Source organism: Pistacia vera, unplaced genomic scaffold (genome assembly GCF_008641045.1).
Source record: "Pistacia vera cultivar Batoury unplaced genomic scaffold, PisVer_v2 Contig432, whole genome shotgun sequence".
In the NCBI taxonomy this organism is placed as follows: Eukaryota; Viridiplantae; Streptophyta; class Magnoliopsida; order Sapindales; family Anacardiaceae; genus Pistacia; species Pistacia vera.
The window spans coordinates 1,489,085-1,511,780 of NW_022196260.1; the positions used below are offsets into that span (position 1 = coordinate 1,489,085).

General features: G+C 32.8%; 1 protein-coding gene across 1 annotated transcript; it reads left to right on the forward strand.

Moving 5' to 3' along the window:
- Positions 1–12,583: 12,583 nt before the first annotated feature.
- LOC116143812 lies at positions 12,584–15,564 on the forward strand. The gene is made up of 4 exons (XM_031429270.1): positions 12,584–12,829; positions 12,942–13,076; positions 14,109–14,330; positions 15,394–15,564. The coding sequence occupies exons 1-4, from the start codon at positions 12,631–12,633 to the stop codon at positions 15,438–15,440; spliced, it is 603 nt and encodes a 200-aa protein (XP_031285130.1). The 5' UTR covers positions 12,584–12,630; the 3' UTR covers positions 15,441–15,564.
- Positions 15,565–22,696: the final 7,132 nt, after the last annotated feature.

A 22,696-nucleotide genomic window follows, 5' to 3' on the forward strand; every position in this document is an offset into this window, starting at 1 on the left:
TGTCTTAGTTTCTGTGTCTTGTGGACGTTGAAAATCAGCCTCACTGAATAAGCTTTTCTTTTTTTAAATTATATAACCTTTTTTTTTTGTTAATTGTGACTTATCGCTTGATCAAATAGAAAGACTTACTAGATGAATGACTTTTGTTTTTCGAAGACTGGTTATATTTATGTTCTTGTCGTCCCTCCCTCGATGAAGGAAAAAAAATCCCCTGAAAGAGGAGTTGATGTCTTTTTTTTTATGAGAAGGTTTCTATTACATAGTTTGGTTATTTTCAGTTTTATAGCAATCCATGTAAGAAGGAACAAGGGAAACAGAAACGTTAGAAGTTATCGAAATATTTCCCAACTTACTACTCCAAGGGATCATGATAATAGTTTTGATGATGATTCTTCGTGTAAAAAAACAGAACATTAGACATTTGGCGTGAGAATATACTTTGAGCCATGTTTCTAACACATTCGACTGATTATTTTCTGATAAAGTTCTGCTCCTTCGAATTTCTGGCAGAGATATGGACTTTTTAAATATTGTTTTTTCCTGATTAAATGTCTTTAAATCAACTCTGTTCAGCTTAAGATGCTGTTTGCTTTGTTACAGAGAAGGAGGCCTCGACTCACGGCTAAGGAAGCTTCTTGTCGACTGTGCAATCCCCGGTATATCACACAAACTTAATTATACAGATAGATATTTGTAATTGTAAATTGGTATTAGTCTTTGCTGTTTGTGTTTTCTTTTGTGTTTGGAATATGATTAATGAGCTACTGTAACTGAACTTGAACTTTAGGTTGGCCAGAATAAATGATGTGGTTATGAACATGATTTCGACATTTCTACCTGTCTTTTATATTAAGTTGGATAGTAGAAAGGAGCTGATACACAGATTCTAATCCAGTTGAAGCATTCCTAGCTAGATGAATTGCATTTAGTTAATATCTTATGAATGATTAGACTGATCAAAGCAAATGCAGCAAAACACAGTTAAGTAGTCGATTCTTGTTCGATGATTTAGAATGATTAGAATTGACAAGAACTTGGTTTAGCCTCGGCAGCGCCTAATAGTGGTGATGTTGAAGTCAAGGGAAGTGATGAACGTGCACCATAATTTATCACCACCCCTGACGCGATAACACTTGAGCCATTATTAGCGCTGTGCAAAATGCTTTAATGGTGTAATGTGACGTAGAACGTCAAATGAGCGTACAACTTTAAATAGCCATAACTTTGGTCTGATAAAAATTATGACAGTCATGGTTATCAACAGAAAGGTCGTTTGAGTCCGAAGACAGGCAATAGAGTTTCCCAATTAGGTGCTATTTTCGAAGACAAAATCTACTGTTTCAATGTGGTCAGCCGTTTTAGTTTCTATGCGTTTTTTTCTATTTATTTAGAACTTTTCTTATTTTATAATTAGTCAACACGTCGAGTTTCTTTTTTTTAATTAATTTTGTGTTTAATTAGGATTTTATTTCCTTATTTGATGAGAGTCTTGTTAGGGTTGTGTCAGCACCCTAAATAAATATATATTCGTTTTGAAAGTTATTCAGTGATTATTGCAGATTTATTTCAAACATTAAACCTAAGTTTATTTGATTTAGATTTATTTCAATCTAAAAATATGATCGGTATATCCCTATTGTTAGGCTAATCGCGGGTTAGATAGTACCAATTATTATAGATAATTTCATGTAAACGAAAATAAGACCTCGAAGCACCAATTTTGATAATTTCGTTTTTGTTTATATCGAGTTCGTGGGTCTTTTCACAAATTCAAACTTTAGGTCGGCGGCAGAAGGCCTGTCTTGTAGAAAATAATTTGAAAGTTTTCTGCTGAATTATTAGAGTTACGTGTCTTGATGGATTTGTGAACTTTTGAGAAGTCTCAAGTTTGTATCTTATGAAAATGTTTACATGCTAAGAGCCAAAAAGAGGGTACTACGTCAAGAATGAAGAGTGTGTTGTCATGTTTTCATGGAATAGTGTTGGAAAAATCAAGAGGCCAACTAATGTGAAAAGTTGTTCAGATATCCTCTCATTATCACATCGAGAGGAAAGGATTGTCCAATTGATGTGAAAGTTCTCCATATTTTTCCCGAGTATCACATGGAATAACAGAAACAAGTACAATGCGTGCTGATCGGAAGGGTTTAGCAAGGTGTTGGGGTCTCTTAGTTTGCTCTTAGAAATGTTCCGGAGGGGGCAATTCATTTTCTGTTGAGATTTAAAGTTTGATCATGGCTAGAAAGGAGGAGAGATTAGCTTCTTAGGAATTTTAATTCCTCATCAAATGAATGATGGATATCACATATTCATCTTTAAAATTTTGTTGGTAGTTTAAGAGAAGAGAAATTAAGTGCTGAAATTAAATCAATTTTATTGGTAGTTTGGTGAGAAGTTTGGTGGGAAAAGGAGAAATAAGTAATAAGATTGTATTGAATAATAGGATGATATATTGTTTTATATTCTGATTATGATCTTTTAAAGCTTAGGGGAAAATTTAATTCATGACATAAAGTCGTTGATGCTCGTTTTTTCATCTCTTATGAGATTTGTAAGAATTTTCTTGTGAATCTCTAATACAAATACATACATTTATTATATATCACATTCAGTCAAACCAATATACAAAACAAATAATCGAATGTCGTTTTTATACAAAGTCTAACTCATGGACCAGAAATAATAAGCTTCACAATTCAATAACAAATACTCACTAATTTCCAATTTGATGTGACAATCTAATTTGATTCTCCCACCACCATAAATTTGGCCCTTCAACTCTGTCTTATCACACTCGAATTCCAAAAACAAAAAGAAAATGCACAAATGGGATTGTAAAGAACGTTTTTTGGCAGAAAATAGAAGGACCCGAGTTATATTTATGTCCTATATATTACCAGAAAATCAACTAATTAATTAAACAGTGGTGTAAAAATATGAAGGGAAATTAAGTTTCAATAGAGTCCACATGTTTATGTCAAAAGCTGAGTTTTCTGGTTCTGATTTTGGTTCGCCGTCGCGTCATCATCCTCTTCATCCAAGTTCTGTTTGAAAGGATTAATTGAAAGGTACATTGCCTCGTGAAAAGAATATTTATTATATTATTATGAGAAACGAGACTTGCACGTGTGTGGCATTCAATTGGATTTAGACCTGTGAACAATGATTTGTCAATGATCGACACACGCTTGCACAGAAAGTGTCACCCTCAATCTTAGTATCGGCTAGGCTGGTTTTTTGCCCCTTCTGTAAACAACATGTTAGTAGAAAGAACGAAGAGACTCCATTAACATGCAAAGGTTTAAACCAATCAAAGAGTCACGTCCATGGTGCATTGCTAATTAGTCTCAACAGCTAGCGTTATTTCATTATAATGTTTTCTCTTATTCCTGTTTAGCCAGAATTGTCAAAATGGATTGATCTTAAATTAATGAGATGTGTTTCTCGTTAATAAGTCAAAACTTTATGAATTTGAAGAAATAAAATCTATGGTTGAGATATAATTCACATATTAAAGGATGTGACTTCACTTATAGGTTCTACACTGTTCCAAAACAAGCCAATAAATTAGGGGAAGATATGAAATCCAAAGTTATATCATTTAAACTATGAATTAAGCAAAAAAATAATTGGCGAAGGTCGCTAAGTATTGGCTTATTTTTTTTTTTTTTTTTTTTTTTTTTTGTAGGGATATTCACCACAATTTCTTAAACCTAGAGCTAGAATCAGAGGATACAGTCACTTGATGAAAATAAATTTTGCCTTTAAGATAGTCGCCCCTTTAAGAGTTTAAGTTGGATGCAAAAAAATTTCAGTATTATTGATACCTTTTGAGTAGAAACTTTCTGTGTAAGCAAACCCTAAAGCATGATCTATCAACTTCCTTATCTTCCAGTTGTCTTAATTTGTCAATTTTCTGCTCTTCCAATTCTAAAATATTGGCTTGCATGCTCTTATTTGCTTAAAAATCCAATAATGTCACAAAGTGAATTCAGTTGGGATATAGACCTCTAAACTTCCAGTGTTTATAATTAATATCAAGGCCGCCTTCATTCGATAATTGAGTACAACGATTCGCAACAAGTTGACATCATTCAGAAAATTCTACAGGAAATTAGTGGTTGTTCAATCGTCCAGTATTGCACGATTGGTGCGTCTTGTCGGCATAGTTTAATTGGATTTTACCCAAACAAAGACTTGCCCAGAACACCTTTTTGAAGATCTGATGAAAACTGTATGGTTTAAATTGTTTGATATCGATCGTGAAAGTTTGATTTTACTTCAAATCTCCAAGAATCTTTTGATGATTTGTAATCTTTCAATTTGATTGTATGATTTGTTGATTGATTGATTGATGGATGCATGGATTGATTGATTACACTTCTCGTTACTTTTGTATAAGTAATGCATCGAATTTAGTCATGCCCTAGTAAATTATTATTATTTTTTTATTTTTTTATCAATGTCCATACGCTTATTTGTACTATCATTCCATACGCTTATTTGTACTATCATTATTAATCTAATGTCTACACGCTCATTTGTATGTATCATTACTAATCTTTTAAAGTCTTAGAATTGTTATTGGATAAAAGTCCTGATGATTACCCCTATTAATATCTGAGAGGATTCGAATTCAGAAATTTATGAAATTTTTTTTTGCTCTTTTATCATCAAACTATCAAATGATGATAAAAAGATATCTTATGATAAAGAGATATATAATGTTTGGTGCACACTTACACCCATGTGCAAATGTTATCCTTGAAGAGATGCTTCATTATTCTTTCTGATTAGATTGATTTTATTTATTTATTTATTTATTTTGCCTATAAAAACCATCTATTTCAAGCTTTGATTGATCATAAGAAACCATAACTCATCTCTTTCATTAATCTCTCTATCATCATAATGAGATCGAGGAGCTCTTTCCACCTGAGAAGAAAGAAAGCAAGAGTGATGAATCGAACTTCATCATCAACTCAAAGGAAGAAGCTTAAGCAGCTTCTGAGGATCATTAATCCTACAGGCTGCCAAGAAATGGACATGGAGACTTTGTTTCAAAGTGTTGCTGATTACATCTTGTTACTCCAAGTCAAAGTGAGTTTGCTCCGGAATTTATCTGGTTTCTATGATGTCTGAGGGAGATTTTGGTTGTATCTTGTTTAATCTACTCTTTATATAGAAAGAGTTTAGAAGTTTAACGATCGATGATACTAATACATATATATAATAAGATTTTACAAGGATGATCTGTTTACGCAGCCGTATATATTTCTCTGTATTTATAAATTATTGTGCATGGTAGTGCTACCTGCAAAAGATGATATTTGGTAACTGCATCTATCAAACTCCAATTATTTAGCAGATGGATCGAAGCTTGGACTGAGAACGACAACCCTAAAGTGTTTTTTAGTTTTTTCTACTCCTAAGTCAAAGACAATTTTATTATAAATTTCTCTACGCTTGGATGAATATATCCTGCACATGTCTTTACAGTTTTCGGGTCCAAATTAATTAATGTTCGATGATTTGTGATTGGGCCTCTTAGCGGCTTGATTTTCTAAGTTTATCACGGCAAATCTCTTTAACACTTCACAACCACATATGTCCTTTTCTACAACTAATAAACACTGAGGATCCAGCATGAATTTATCTATTACTATCGGAGATATTGACCACTTCAATAATAAGGGACCGCACAGACACACTCAAGGGTTCCGTGCCCAGTCCATAGGCGATTTGAGCCTATTCAATAAGGATAAGTTTATCTTTACAAAAATTTCTACAAAGAAGCCTAAAAAGTGAAAAAAAAAAAAAAAAGGGAAAAAAAGAAAAAAAGAGAGAGAAATCATGAAGATTAAGGGTGAAGGTTGTCTTTGTATACCTCCTTTGTAAGCTTCTTTGCAAGATTAGCACTGCTAATTCAATAAAGAGATGTTGAAGAATTTTTCTAAGTAATTAATTCTTAGCTTGATTAGGCTTAGAAAAATGAATCCTTGTAATATTAGGTTTTCCTTTTTAAACCTAATATATAAACTTATTATTCTTTTGTATGAATGTAATAGCAAATCACAGAATAAATACATTTATTGTAATGAGAGAGATAGGTCAGTATTCAATAATATTGACTCTACTAAACATAATCTATTAATTAAATGAATTATGGTAAATAACGCGTATTATTCTTTTTCTTTACTTGTGTGTGATTACTTGTTTTAGTATGTATTATTCTATATTATTTCAATTATGAAATTATTTACTATTTGTCATAATGATTGTCGTTCAATGTTACCGACCTGATAACGTTATTGAACTCTTTGTCTCTTTTGCATCAATAGAACTAGTGAGGACGTTGATCATAAATGCCATAGTTTTACTATATTTATAAGACAGAATGCCTTTTAATTTTTATAAAGGATTAGAATATTGTGATGGTCATCTTGTGTATCCATTGCATGTGATTGATGAATGTCTCTTGCTGATGTCAAACCAACTTATTTAAACATTCTCCACAAGGAGAACAGTAACCAGTGAATTCAATCTAGATGCTGTTACATTAATGTTCCAGTAAGAGGCGGTTCTTTTGAAGAGTCTGTATCTGCTTTTATCTATTAACCATGGCTTTGCCGATTCTGAAAGTACATATTAGCTCTAGGACAGCAGTTATCATGGACAAGTAATACCTGGTTGTCATTACCGTATTTGGTTCTTAAGTTGCAATGGCCTTCACAATTTGCATGCGAAAACTTTTGTTTGTGGAAATTCGCTTCGTAACTGTTTGATATATTTCCTATTTTATAATTTCAGGATCGGTTTCGGTATGTCAAAAGGTCACCAAGGAAATATCACAAAGGAGATTGACTACGAGAACAATGAACCAACAGTTCAGTCCACAAATCTTATAGCAGAGGACCAAATTTTCAAAGGCAATCTTCCTGAAGCAAGTATCTCTGGTCCACAAACTTCAGCACAGAAGGAATGGTAAGAACATGGTTTATTCGAACTGCCGCTCCTCATCCATTTCAGGTCAGCCGCTCCAACACTTGAAAGAATTTGTGCTGACTAGACTTTTTCTTTGGGTTTCATATTAATAATATCCTTTCATATGTGCATAATCTTGCTAAAATTAGGACAATAATGAATGGATTGAAATAGAAGATATATTACTTGATGAACTTCGTCTGTTCTAATTGCTGTTTTAATTTGAATTATTCATTGGGTACAGTATATATGAGAAAACCAGATTATATAATAAAGTGATTCTGAGGTAAAGCACGACTCTTTCCTGAAAGACTCGCCATGCATCTAGTCGAGGAAAATGAGAATGATGGAAATTGGAATTTTTTTGTGATATGTATCTTAAAATGTAATAATTCGTTCAACTATTTTTTTACTAGAATAACTTATGTGTCTGGTACAGCCATTCTGTAATACATATAATTTTCTTTTTCTTGTCTTAGTTTCTGTGTCTTGTGGACAAGTTGAAAATCAGCCTCACTGAAAGCTTTTCTTTTTTAAATTAATTACCTTTTTTTTTTGTTAATTGGTACTTATCGCTTGATCAAATAAAGACTTACTAGATGAATGACTTTTGTTTTTCGAAGACTGGTTTATATTTATGTCTTGTCGCTCCTCCCTCGATAGAAGGAAAAAAAATCCCCTGAAGAGGAGTTGAAATGTCTTTTTTTTTTTATGGAAGGTTTCTATTCTACATAGTTTGGTTTTTCCGTTTTTAGCTCCATGTAAGAGTGACAGGGATCAGAACGTTAGAAGTTATCGAATATTTCCCAACTTTACTATCCTCCAGGGCTCCTGATATCGTTTGATGGATGCTACTCCGGTAAAAACACGCTGGCATTTGGCGTGACGAATACTACTTGAGCCTTCTCACATTCGACGTTAATATTCCTGTGCATGTCTCCCTCTGTATGTTTCTCAACCCAGCCACTTGCGTAGATGGGCCGACCAACCGAAGACTCTGCCGCTTATGTGCATCCTTTTGCTTACGATAAAGGAGGACTGTCAAGGGACTCTACGGCTAGGATGCAATCTCGATGGCACGAAGCTGATTATGTGCGATGAATAGTCAAACTTGTACGTAGTTGGTATGTACGATCGGTCTTGTGTTTGGCATATGGAGAATGACGCGTCACTGTAATAACGTGAGCACGACAGAGAGTGTCAGGATTGGCCAGAGTAATGAATTAATGAAAATGATTGACCTGCATATCTATCCAGTTGATAGACACATTAGCTAGCAATAAATTGACATAGGTCGTTAAATGTATGCTTACGCACAGTATGCTATTAGAAACTGGAGATGCAAACGCAAAGAAATGACAGGCAAAAACACACAGTAAGATAGTCAAGAACGAGAAATATTGTTACGATATATAGACAATGATTAGGACGCGAAAGACACTTGTTGTGACAGTGGGGAAGTCAAGAGAGGCATATATAGGCCTGCTGCAAAAGTGCTTTAGATGGTTGAATGTGACGGTAGAAACGTCAAAATGAGCGTACAATCGTTAAACTAGACAAAAACTTTTTGGTCTGATAAAAATTATGACAGTAGAGGTTATCACACAGAAAGGTCGTTTGAGTCCGAAGACATGGCAATAGAGTTTCCCAATTAGGTGCTATTTCGAAGACAAATCTTTTCAATGTGTGTCAGAGCCGTTAAGTTTTCTATGCGTTTTTCTATTTTATTTAGAATATTTTCTTATTTAATTAGTCAACAGTCAGAGTTTCTTTTTTTTTTAATTAATTTTGGTTTTAGTATTGATTTATTTCTTATTTGATTGAGAGTCTGTTGAGGGTTGGTTGTCAGCACCCTAAATAAATATAGTATCGTTTTGAAAGTATTCAGTGATTATTCAGATTTTATTTCAAACATTAAAACTAAGTTTATTTGTTTAGATTTATTTATCAATTCTAAAAATATGACGAGTACACATCCTTGTTAGGCTAACTCGCTGGGTTAGAATAGTACTATTATAGGTACAATTCATGTAGAAACGAAAATTATAGACCTCGAAGCACCTAATTTGATAATTTCGTTTTTGTTTATATCGAGTTGTGGGTCTTTTCACAAATTCAACTTTCAGGTCGGCGGCAGAGCCGTCTTTGTAAGAAATAATTGAAGGTTTCTGCGAATATTAGATTACAGTGTTTATTGATGGATTTGTGAACTTTGAGAAGTCTCAGGTGTATCTTATGAAAATAGTTACATGCTAAGAGCCATAAAAGATGGGTACTACGTCCAGAATGAAGAGTGTGGTGTCATGTTTTCATGAATAGTGGTGGAAAAATCAAGAGGCCAAACTAATGTGAGAAAGTTGTTCAGATATCCTCATTTATCACATCGAAGAGGAAATGGATTGTCAATTGATGTTGAAAGTTCTCCTATTTTTCTCCGAGTATCACATGGAATAACAGAAACAAGTACAAAGCGTGCTGATCGGAGGGTTTAGCAGGGTGTTGGGGATCTCTTAGTTTGCTCTTAGAAATGTTCCGGAGGGGCAATTCATTTTCTGTTGAGATTTTAAAGTTGTGATCATGGCTAGAAAGGAGGAGAGATTAGCTTCTTAGGAATTTAATCCTCATCAAATGAATGATGGATATACATTTCATCTTTAAAATTTGTTGGAGTTTAAGTGAGAAGAGAATTAGTGCGAAATTTAAAAGCAAATTAGGTAGTTTGGAGAGAAAAGTTGGTGGGGAAAAGGCAGAGAAATAAGATACTAGAGATATGTTATTTGAATCATAAAGGGTATGATATATGTTTTAATTATTCTGATTAGGATCTTTTTAAAGCTCGTATGGGGAATTTTACAATCTTTATGGCATAAATGTGTCACTGATCATCGAATTATGTGTTTATCTCTTGTGAAATCTCTACAAATCAACAATGATGCCGACACAGACGAAGATAACGCAATTCAACATCAGAATAACAATACACTACACTAATCCAATTGTGTTGTGACAATCTTAATTTGCATCTCCCACCACTCATAAATTTGGCCCTTCAAACTCTGTCTTATTTCACAAACTCGAATTCCAAAAAACAAAAAAGAAATGCACAAATGGGGATTGTAAAGAACCGTTTTTGGCACAGAAAATAGATGGACCGAGTCAATTTTATGTCCATATATATACCAGAATAATGAACAACTAAGTATAAACAAGTGGTGAATATGAAAGGGAAATTAAGTTTAATAGAGTCCAATGTTTGTGTCAAAAGCTTGAGTTTTCTGGTTCTGATTTTGGTTGCGTCGTGCGTCCTCATCTCTCATCAAGTTCTGTTTGAAAGGATAAATTTGAAAGGTACATTGCCTCGTGAAAATGAAATTTATTATTATTATTATGAGAGAACGAGAATGCCGTGTGTGGCATCAATGGATTTAGACCTTGTGAAGACAATGATTTGTCAATGATCGCACACACGCTTGCACAGAAGGTGTCACCTCAATCTTTGTATCGGCTAGGCTGGTTTTTGGCCCCATTCTGTACACCCATGGTAGTAGAAAGAACGAAGAGACTCCATTAACATGCAAAGGTTTAAAACCAATCAAAGAGTTCACGTCCATGGTGCATTGCTAATTATGTCAACAAGCTAGCGTTATTCTATATTAATGTTTTCTCTAATTCCTGTTTAGCCCAGAATTGTCAAAATTGGATTTGATCTTACATCTAATTGATGGATGTGTTTCTCGTTAATAGTCAAAACTTTATGAATTTGAAGAAATAAAATCTATGGTTGAGATAATAATTCACATATTAAAGGATGTGACTTCACTATAGGTTCTACACTGTTCCAAACAAGCACCAATAAATTAGGGGAAGATATGAAATCCAAATTATAGCATTTTAAACTATGAATTAAGCAAAAAATTAATTGGGCGAAAGGTCGCTAAGTATTGGCTATTTTTTTTTTTTTTTTTTTTTTTTTTTTTTTTGTAGGGATATCACACAATTTCTTAAACCTAGAGCTAGACTCAGAGGATTTTACAGTCACTTGATGAAATAAAATTTTGCCTTCTAAGATAGTCGCCCTTTAAGAGTTTAAGTCTGGATGCAAAAAAATTCAGTATATGATACCTTTGAGTAGGAACTTTCTGTGTAAGCAAACCCTAAAGCAGATCGATCAACTTCCTTATCTTCCCGTTGTCTTAATTTGTCAATTTTCTGCTCTTCCAATTCTAAAATATTGCTTCTGTTTTTTTTAATTATAAAAATACACTTATATTATATTTATCTTATTATATAAAATATGTTTATTGAAAAAATGAATATAAAATACTTTATGGGGGCATTTGGTTGGGGGTTATATGAGATTACTGGGGTAATATTATCGTATATTACTTGATTACCATGTTTGGTTGTCAAGTAATATAAGATACCGATAATCTTCAAATACCAATAGTGGTTACTATTGGTAATATTGGAGGTAATCTGATTACCTCCATTTTCTTAGGTATTCTAAGATTACTAGGGTTATCTTATTTTGTTACAATTTTATCCCTTATTAATAAAAAATTTGGACAATAATACCCCTACTTTAAAATAAATTTACATTAATATCCTATTTCAATACCTTAATGCCCTTATATTTAAAATAATTTACAGACCATCACTACCACCCAGCCACCACCACCACTGCCACCCAGCCACCATCCCCGACAACAGGCCAACCATCATGGGCCGCCGCCGGAAAATCACCAGAGTCCCTAAAAAAGAACGAGACTCGATGAGAGACTCCGGGAGGCTTCGATATGCCTATTTCCAGTCATATTGATGGGTGAAAACGGCCATATCAGGCCAGATCTGGATGATGATGGCCAAGGATCTGGCCGTTAGCGGCTAGATCCATCGATCTAGCCTGATATGGCCGTTTTCGGCCATCAATATGGCCGAAAACGGCCATATCAAAGCCTCTTGGTCATGGTCAGCTGCTGATGGGGACTTTCGGAGACTTCCGACGGTGGTCTGCGGTGGCGACAGACGGCAACAGGTGGTGCGGGTGATTTCGTAATAAATTAAAGTTTTATATAAGTTATGGTGTTTTAACTAAATCTGAAATATTGGGGGTTAAATAAAATTATGCAAAAATTAATAATAAAAATAATATTATATTAATATTTGAAAATAGGACAATTTGGTAATTTAAATAATAAACCCACCAATTTATTCTCTATAATCAAATATATTAATATAGCATACCCACCAACTAACCAAACACATTTTTCTAAAGATTCATAGTAATCTTCCAAGATAATCTATCTTTCTAGTAATCCAACATTCTCAATAATCTAACATTTCTGAACCAAACACCCCCTATGTAGAATATTGTAGATATTGACAAAAGAAGATACGGATTTGGGTCTCAAAATTTGGGCTTTTTATGGGAGGCCCATAAAAAATTTTCCATGTTCACCCAAAAGACAAGCTGGATACACTTGAACACGTTGCTACATCAAAAAATTGACAAGTAGAAAGCTTTGACACATTGCTGCTTTCTCTAACGTACATGTGTTTCTAACGTTATCAACCGCCAGAAGATAAAACTGTTTTTTGAAAAAGCTTTCACCGTTTTTTCATTTTCTGCAAAAAAACAAGATCAACATGGAGAAAACAAAGAAAGTAATGTTAGGAGTTCAAATGAAGAACAATAAAAAGAGTTTTCCCAATAAGAGAAACAAAAAGAGATTGGTTAAACAAGTTGTGGATTATCTCAAAGCCGATTCTTACTTGTTTGCTCCTCTTCTCGTCAATTCAAACTCCCCTTCACCAAAGGCAAAGTTCACCTCTTCTTCTTCTGCAGGTACAAAAATTCTCTTAAATTTCACCTTTTTTTTTTTTTTTGGTTTTTATTTTTAATTTTTTTTTTTTTTTTTTTTAATGGGTTTTTTTTTTTTTTTTTTTTTTTTTTGAAGGATTGGAGATAAAACAACCCATTAGAGGAATAAAGAAGAAGAGGTTATTGAAGAAGATTGTTGATTATATGAAATCAGATTCTTATATGTATGCATCCATGTTTGGTAATCGACAAATCAGTTCTCCTGCTAAAGGTAATTTTGATTGATTTCTTGATTGCATTCTTTGGTAAAGAACCCATGTGTATTATAGATCATGAATTTCGCGTTTAAATGCGAATTTGGTTATTTGAAATTGTGTCAGTAGAATGTTTAGATGTAATTGAAGTGAGAAGGATGTAATTCATGGTTACTCATAAGAGTATTTTGAAAATAAAACCCTTTGTATTTTGCATTGGATGGTTAAATTTCGTTTCGATCTTTTATTGTTTAGGCAACATGTGCAGAAGATATGCTTTCTGCCTATTCCTTATTGACAACATATTGATTGATAAGTTTCTAATCATCAATGGTTTCATGTATTTAACCATTTTTTTAGCTGGTACTAGTTGAATGAGCTAGTGATTTAATGAGCAAAATTTATTTTTACAACGACCTCTTAGCTGGTAAGATACCAGTTTACATAGAATCGAAAGATCGCCGTATGCAATAAATGGAAACATTCGGCAAATGATCAAATGTTGTTTGGAAGTAGCCATACTTCTCTGCTGATCTGTGGTAGAGGATTTACACTTTGGTGTTCGGGCAGCTAATTAGATGGCAGTGAGTTATGAGCTTTGTGACAGGATAGATCTGAAAATGTGATAGTCATCTTGTGTATCAATTGCATGTGATTGATGAATGTCTCTTGCTGATGTCAAACCAACTTATTTACTTCTACCCCCTTTGGAATGCTAGTTTCTGAGCATATAACAACTTCTCCACAAGGAGAACAGTTAACCAGTGAATTCAATCTAGATGCTGTTACATTAATGTTCCAGTAAGGAGGCGGTTCTTTTGAAGAGTCTGTATCTGCATTTTATCTATTAACCATGGCTTTGCCGATTCTGAAAGATACATATTAGCTCTAGGACAGCAGTTATCATGGACAAGTAATACCTGGTTGTCATTACCGTATCTTGGTTCTTAAGTTGCAACGGCCTTCACAAATTTGCATGCGAAAACTTTTTTGTTTGTGGCAAATTCGCTTCGTAACTGTTTGATATATTTCCTATTTTATAATTTCAGGATCGGTTCGGTATGTCAAAAAGGTCACCAAGGAAATATCAACAAGGAGATTGACTACGAAGAACAATGAACCAACAGTTCAGTCCACAAATCTTATAGCAGAGGACCAAATTTTCAAAGGCAATCTTCCTGAAGCAAGTATCTCTGGTCCACAAACTTCAGCACAGAAGGAAATGGTTAAGAACATGGTTTATTCGAACTGCCGCTCCTCATCCATTTCAGGTCAGCCGCTCCAACACTTGAAAAGAATTTGTGCTAGACTAGACTTTTTCTTTGGGTTTCATTATTAATAATATCCTTTCATATGTGCATAATCTTGCTTAAAATTAGGCCAATAATGACATGGATTAAAATAGAAGATATATTACTTGATAAACTTCGTCTGTTCTAATTTGCTGTTTTAATTTGAATTATTCATTGGGTACGGTATAATGAGACGACATTAACCAGTTTATATAATAAAGTGGATTCTGAGGTAAAGCATGACTCTTTCCTGAAAGACTCGCCATGCATCTAGTCGAAGGAAATGAGAATGATGGAAATTGGAATTTTTTTGTGATATGTATCTTAAAATGTAATAATTTGGTTCAAGTATTTTTTTACCAGGAATAACTTATGTGTCTGGTACATCTGCATTCTGTAATACATATATAATTTTCTGTTTTCTTGTCTTAGTTTCTGTGTCTTGTGGACAAGTTGAAAATCAGCCTCACTGAATAAGCTTTTCTTTTTTTAAATTAATTAACCTTTTTTTTCGTTAATTGTTGTACTTATCGCTTGATCAAATAGAAAGACTTACTAGATGAATGACTTTTGTTTTTCGAAGACTGGTTTGTATTTATGCTCTTGTCGCTCCCTCCCTCGATAAAGGAAAAAAAATCCCCTGAAAGAGGAGTTGAAATGCTGTTTTTTGATGAGAAGGCTTCTATTCTACGTAGTTTGGTTAGTTTCAGTTTTATAGCAATCCATGTAAGAAGTGAACAAGGGGAAATACAGAAACGTTAGAAGTTATCGAAATATAATTCCCAACTTTACTACTCCAAGGGATCATGATAATAGTTTGATGATGATTCTTCGTGTAAAAAAACAGAACATTAGACATTTGGCGTGAGAATACTACTTTGAGCCATGTTTCTAACAACATTCGACTGATTATTTTCTGATAAAGTTCTGCTCCTTCTGAATTTCTGGCAGAGAATATGGACTTTTTAAATATTGTTTTTCCTGATTAAATGTCTTTCAAATCAACTCTGTTCAGCTTAAGATGCTGTTTGCTTTGTTACAGAGAAAGGAGGCCTCGACTCACGGCTAAGGAAGCTTCTTGTCGACTGATCAATCCCCGGTATATCACACGCGAACTTAATTATACAGATAGATATTTGTAATTGTAAATCTGGATATAGTCTTTGCTGTTTGTGTTTTCTTTTGTGTTTGGAATATGATAATGAGCTACTGTAACTGAACTGACTTTAGGTTGGCCCAGAATAATGATGTGGTTATGAACATGATTCGCGACATTTCTAACCGGTCTTTTATATTAAGTTGGATAGATAGAATGGAGCTTGTACACAGAATCTATCCAGTTGAAGCATTCTAGCTAGATGAATTGCATTTAGTTAATGATCTTATGAATGATTAGCTATCAAAGCAATGCAGCAAAACAATTAAGTAGTCGATTCTTGTTCGATATTTAGAATGATTAGACTTGACAAGAACTTGGTTTAGCCTCGGCAGCGCCTATAGTGGGGATGTTGAAGTCAGGGAAGTGATGAACGTGCACCATTTTAATTTATCACCACCCCTGACGCGATAACACTTGAGCCATTATTAGGCTGCTCAAATGCTTTAATGGTGTGAATGTGACGTAGAACGTCAAATGAGCGTACAACTTAATAGCCTAACTTTTGTTCTGATAAAAATTGACAGTCATAGGTTATCAACAGAAAGGTCGTTTTGAGTCCGAAGACATGGCAATAGAGTTTCCAATTAGGTGCATTTTCGAAGACAAAATCTACTGTTTCAATGTGTGTCAGGCCGTTTTAAGTTTTCTATGCGTTTTTTCTATTTATTTAGAATCTTTTCTTATTTTATAATTAGTACACAGTCGAGATTCTTTTCTTTTTTTAATTATTTTTGTGTTTAATTAGATTTTATTCCTTATTTGATGAGAGTCTGTAGGGTTGGTTGTCAGCACCCTAAATAATATATTATTCGTTTTGAAAGTTATTCAGGAGGATTCTCAGATTTTATTTCAACATATAAACCTAAGTTTATTGATTTAGATTTTTATCAATTCTAAAAATATGATCGAGTACTATCCTATTGTTAGGCTACTCGCGGGGTTAGAATAGTACCAATTATTATAGAACTTTCATGTAACGAAAATTATAGACCTCGAAGCACCTAATTTTGATAATTTCGTTGTTATATCGAGTTCGTGGTGTTCTTTCACATTTCAACTTCAGGTCGGCGCAGAGGCCTGTCTTTGTAGAAAAATAATTTGAAGTTTTCTGCTGAATTATTGAGTTACGTGTCTTGATGGATTTGTGAACTTTTGAGAGTTCAGGTTTTCTATTATTGAAAATGTTACATGCTAAGAGCCAAAGATACTACGTCAAGAATGAAGAGTGTGTTTTCATGTTTTCAGGAATAGTGTTGGAAAAATCAAGAGGCCAACTAATGTGAAAAGTTGTTCAGATATCCTCTCATTTATCACATCGAAGAGGAATGGATTGTCCAATTGATGTGAAAGTTCTCCATATTTTTCCTCCCGAGTATCACTGGAATAACGAAACAAGTACAATGCTGTGCTGATCGGAAGGGTTTAGCAGGTGTTTGGGGATCTCTTAGTTTCTCTTAGAAATGTTCGGAGGGGGCAATTATTTTCTGTTGAGATTTAAAGTTTGACATGGCTAGAAAGGAGGAGATTAGCTTTCTTAGGAATTTTAATTCCTCATCAAATGAATGATGGATATCACATATTCATCTTTAAAATTTTGTTGGTATTTTAATGAGAAGAGAATTAAGTGCTGAAATTAAATCAATTTATTGGTAGTTTGGTGAGAAAGTTTGGTGGGAAAAGGAGAAATAAGTAATAAGATTGTATGAATAATAGGATGATATATTGTTTTATTATTCTGATTATGATCTTTTAAAGCTTATGGGGAAATTTTAATTCATGGGATAAATTGTCGTATGATGCTCGTTTTTCATCTCTTATTGAGAGTTCGTAGAATTTTTCTTGAATCTCTAATACAAATACATACTTTATTATATACACATCTCAGTCAAACCAATATTACAAAACAAATAATCGAATGTCGTTTTTATCAAAGTCTAACTCAATGGACCAAAATATAAGCTCCACATTCAATAACAAATACTCACTAATTTCCCAATTTGATTGTGACAATCTTAATTTGATCTCCCACCACCATAAATTTGGCCCTTCAATTCTGTCTTATTTTCACAAACTCGAATTCCAAAACAAAAAGAATTGCACAAATGGGATGTAAAGAACTTTTTTGCAGAAAATAGATGGACCCGAGTCATATTTTTATCCTATATATTACCAGAATGCAACTAATTAATTAAACAAGTGGTGTAAATATGAAAGGGAAATTAAGTTTCAATAGAGTCCACAGTTTAGTGTCAAAAGCTTGAGTTTTCTGGTTCTGATTTTGTTGCCCGTCGTCGTCATCATCCTCTTCATCAAGTTCTGTTTGAAAGGATTAAATTTGAAAGGTACATTGCCTCGTGAAAGAATATTTATTATTATTATTATGAGAGACGAGACTTGCACGTGTGTGGCATTCAATTGGATTTAGACCTTGTTGAAGATTGATTTGTCAATGATCGACACACGCTTGCACAGAAATGTGTCACCTCAATCTTAGTATCGGCTAGGCTGGTTTTTGGCCCCTTCTGTACAACCCATGTTAGTAGAAAAAACGAAAACTCCATTAACATGCAAGGTTTAAAACCAATCAAAGAGTCACGTCCATGGTGCATTGCAATTATGTCTCAACCTAGCGTTATTTCTATTATTAATGTTTTCTCTTAATTCCTTGTTTAGCCCAGAATTGTCAAAATTGATTTGATCTTACATCTAATGGTGATGTGTTTCTCGTTATTAAGTCAAAACTTTATGAATTTGAAAAAAAATCTATGGTTGAGATATAATTCACATATTAAAGGATGACTACTTCACTATAGGTATCTACACTGTTCCAAAACAAGCACCATAAATTAGGGGAAGAATGAAATCCAAAGTTATTGCATTTAAACTATGAATTAAGCAAAATATAATTGGGCGAAAGGCGCTAAGTATTGGTTATTTTTTTTTTTTTTTTTTTTTTTTTTTTTTGTGAGGGATATTCACACATTTCTTAAACCTAGAGCTAGACTCAGAGGATTTTACATCACTTGATAAATAAAATTTTGCCTTAAGATAGTCGCCCCTTTAAGAGTTTAAGTCTGGATGCAAAAATTTAAGTATATGTATGACACCCTTTTGAGTAGAACTTTCTGTGTAAGCAAACCCTAAGCTGATCGATCAACTTCCTTATCTTCCAGTTGTCTTAATTTGTCAATTTTCTGCTCTTCCAATTCTAAAATATTGCTTCCATGCTCTTATTTCTTAAAAATCCAATAATCACAAAGTGAATTCAGTGGGGATTAGACCTCTAAACTTCAGTGTATAATATATCAGGCCGCCTTCATTCGATAATTGAGTACACGATTCGCAAAAGTTGACATCATTCAGAAAATTCTACAGGAAATTAGTGGTTGTTCAATCGTCCAGTATTCACGATGTGTCGTCTTGTCGGCATAGTTTAATTGGATTTTACCCCAAAGACTTGCCCAAACACCTTTTTGAAGATCTGAGAAAACTGTATGTTTTAAATTGTTTGTATCGATCGTGAAAGTTTGATTTACTTCAAATCTCCAGAATCTTTTGATGATTTGTAATCTTTCAATTTGATTGTATGATTTGTGTTGAGTTGATTGATTGATGCTGGATTGATTGATTGATTCACTTCTCGTTACTTTTGTTAAGAAATGATCGAATTTAGTCATGCCTAGTAAATTTTTTTTTTTTTTAATCAATGTCCATGCTGATTTTCGCGTACATTACTAATCCTTTAAAGTTTTAGAATTATCACTTAGAATTATCAGTTGATAAGACCCTGATGATCTCTTATATATCTGAGAGATTCGAACTCAGAAATTATAAAATCTTTTTGCTCTTTTTATCATCAAACTAAAAAGATAAGGATATACTATATAAGAGATATATAAGATATGTATATATGTTTGGTGCAAACTTACACCCATGTGCAATGTTATCCTTGAAGAGATGCTTAATTATTCTTTGTGATTGGACTGATTTTATTTATTTATTTTGCCTATAAAAACCATCTATTTCAAGCTTTGATTGATCATAAGAAACCATAACTCATCTCTTTCATTAATCTCTCTATCATCATAATGAGATCGAGGAGCTCTTCCCCCTGAGAAGAAAGAAAGCAAGAGTGATGAATCGAACTCATCATCACCTCAAAGGAAGAGCTTAAGCAGCTTCTGAGATCATTAATCCTACAGGCTGCCAAGAAATGGACTGGAACTTTGTTTCAAAGTGTTGCTGATTACATCTTGTTCCTCCAAGTCAAAGTGAGTTTGCTCCGGAATTTATCTGTGTTTCTATGATGTCTGAGGAGATTTTGGTTGTATCTTGTTTAATCTACTCTTTATATAGAAAGAGTTTAGAAGTTTAACGATCGATGATACTATACATATATATAAGATCTGTTTACGCAGCCGTATATATTTCTCTTTATTTATAAATTATGTGTGCATGGTAGTGCTACCTGCAAAAGATGATATGGATCGAAGCTTGGACCTGAGAACGACAACCCTAAAGTGTTTTTTAGTTTTTTCTACTCCATCAAAGACAATTTTATATATAATTCTCTAACGCTTGGATGATATATGCACTGTCTTACAGTTTTCGGGTCCAAATTAATTATGTTCGATGATTTGTGATTGGGCCTCTTTGCGGCTTGATTTTCTAAGTTTATCACGGCAATCTCTTATAGCACTTCACAACCACATATGTCCTTTTCTACAACTAATAACACTGAGGATCCAGCATGAATTTATCATTACTTCAGATATTGACCACTTCAATATAAGGGACCGCACAACACATCAAGGGTTCCGTGCCCAGTCCATAGGCTTTGAGCCTATTCAATAAGAAAGTATCTTAAAATTTCTACAAAGAACCTAAAAGTAAAAAAAGAGCAACATAAAAGAAAAAGAGAGAGAATCATGAATTACTGAAGTTGTCTTTGTATCCCTTGTAACTTCTTTTCAGATTAATCATGCTAATTCAATAAAGAGATTGTGAAAGAATTTTTATAAGTAATTAATTTCGCTTGATTAGGTTAGAAAAATGATCTTGTAATATTAGGTTTTCCTTTTTAACTAATTAAAGTTTATTTCTTTGTATATGTAATAGCAAATCACAGATAATACATTTTTGTATGAGAGAGATGGTCGTATTCAAATATGACTCTCTACTAATCATTATTAAGAATATGGTAATAAGCGTATTTCTTTTTCTTATTGTGTGTGATTACTTGTTTTAGTATGTATATTCTATTATTTTCAATATGAAATTATTTACTTTGTCATAATTTGTCTTTCATGTTACCGACCTGAATAACGTTTTGAACTCTTTGTCTCTTTTGCATCAATGAACTAGTGAGGACGTTGATCATAAATGCCATAGTTTTACTATATTTATAAGACGAATGCCTTTTAATTTTTATAAGGATTAGAATATTTATACAGAATGAATTATTTTCTTCGATTTAATATATATTAATATATATATATATATATATATATATATAATATATATAGATATATATTAGCCATGGCATGCTTTGATCCATAAATTATTATTAAATTTGATTAATTTAATTAATTGGGGAGATGAGTTTGCTGAAAAAGAAGAAGAAGGGTTGTCCTAAAAGAGTACGGCAGAAGCGACCAAAAATTAAGCCCCTTACTAAGGGCATCATAATCGCCAAATTAATTATTTGCTAAGTATATTATTAATTATTAATAAAACCCGTTAATGGACTTCTGGCTGTAAAGTTTGCATAATAATACCAAACTATGTGTCTCTTTGAATATGTGGCGGTGCGTGCAGCTAATTGATACACATCCTAATATAATGAGTATTAATATCAATTAATTAATTTGATTTAAAATTTGAAAGCAAAAAGACTTGATCTTTCTTGGTCATTAATAATTAATGCTCATTGTCTCCCTTTCAATGGTTAATAGTAATAGCTATTGGATGTTTAGATTTGTAATTTGATCTCATTTCTCTCATGAAAAATAGCCTGAAAACGGCGGCCACAAGGTGTCTGTGGGTCACGGGAAACCGGTGTGTTTAAGCCAAAATTGGCCAAAATCAGACAATTGGGGTAGGGGAAACGTAAGAGGTTAATTCTTGGGTGGTATCTAATTTAATTGACATCTTACCTTATTTATAAGAGTTTTGACCATCTTCTTTTCTTTATAATATTTATTAATAAAATAACGTTTGGAATAATTGGTTTTTTTTGAAACTTTTTTATGAAAAATTTTATTAAACCACTATTTAGAGAAAAATCATTGGCTCGTGATTTTAAATTAGTAAAATAAGTTGGGAGATTTCTTAATTATAAAAATATCTAAAAGTGTATACATATTGATAATGTGTATTGATTTGACAATTAAAAATTACTTAATATCAAAATATAATAATATTAATTTCTTTTTTCTATTTATGTTTAATTCCGATAAACTCAATATCCACACATACATGTTAATTAATCTTATATTAATATCAAATCTTTTATAATTACATGAAAGATTATCTGTACCACCATGTCAAAACTTTAACAACTTTCATATAATCATTCAACCTTAATGAAGATTAATCTAGAGTTAATTAATCAATCAAATTGAATATATAGATATAATTTATTTGTATTGACTTACAAGGAAAACGACAACACGAGATGAATTTTTAATTAAAATTCATAAATTCAATTCAAATCAATCAATCATTTGAAGCATATTAATTTACTAATTAATTAAAATTTTCAACACTAGTTACTTGGAAGAGTTACTTTTGACCAAGAGCAAGCAACCAAAATCAGAAAGCTTTAGTCAACAAGAAGTAAAATCATACTACACTAGTTTTGAAAAAAAAGTTTGACAGATTAACTCATAATTACTTTATTTGAAAATATTATAATTTTACTATATATAAATAAATAAGTTTTTCGCCCACTAAACTTTAAGATGTCCATATCAAGATTTATATACTATACTAACTAATATGATATTTTTGTGTACAATCTAAATATTTGTCTATTTAACATAAACGTATTTCGTGGCAATTAAACTGTGTAAACTATCACTTGGTGGTCGATGATAAAAGAGTTAAAAAAATTTCTATAAACTTTTGAGTTTGAGTCTCTCCAAACTAAATCTAGATAATCACTGTGGCTTTATACGACAACAAT

Excerpts from the sequence above, each read along its gene's own strand:
- LOC116143812 (XM_031429270.1), top strand. The coding sequence starts at position 12,631 with ATGGAGAAAACAAAGAAAGTAATGTTAGGAGTTCAAATGAAGAACAAT. Across the intron at positions 12,830-12,941 it reads CACCTCTTCTTCTTCTGCAG|GATTGGAGATAAAACAACCC; the intron begins GTACAAAAATTC and ends TTTTTTTTGAAG. Across the intron at positions 14,331-15,393 it reads CCGCTCCTCATCCATTTCAG|AGAAAGGAGGCCTCGACTCA; the intron begins GTCAGCCGCTCC and ends GCTTTGTTACAG.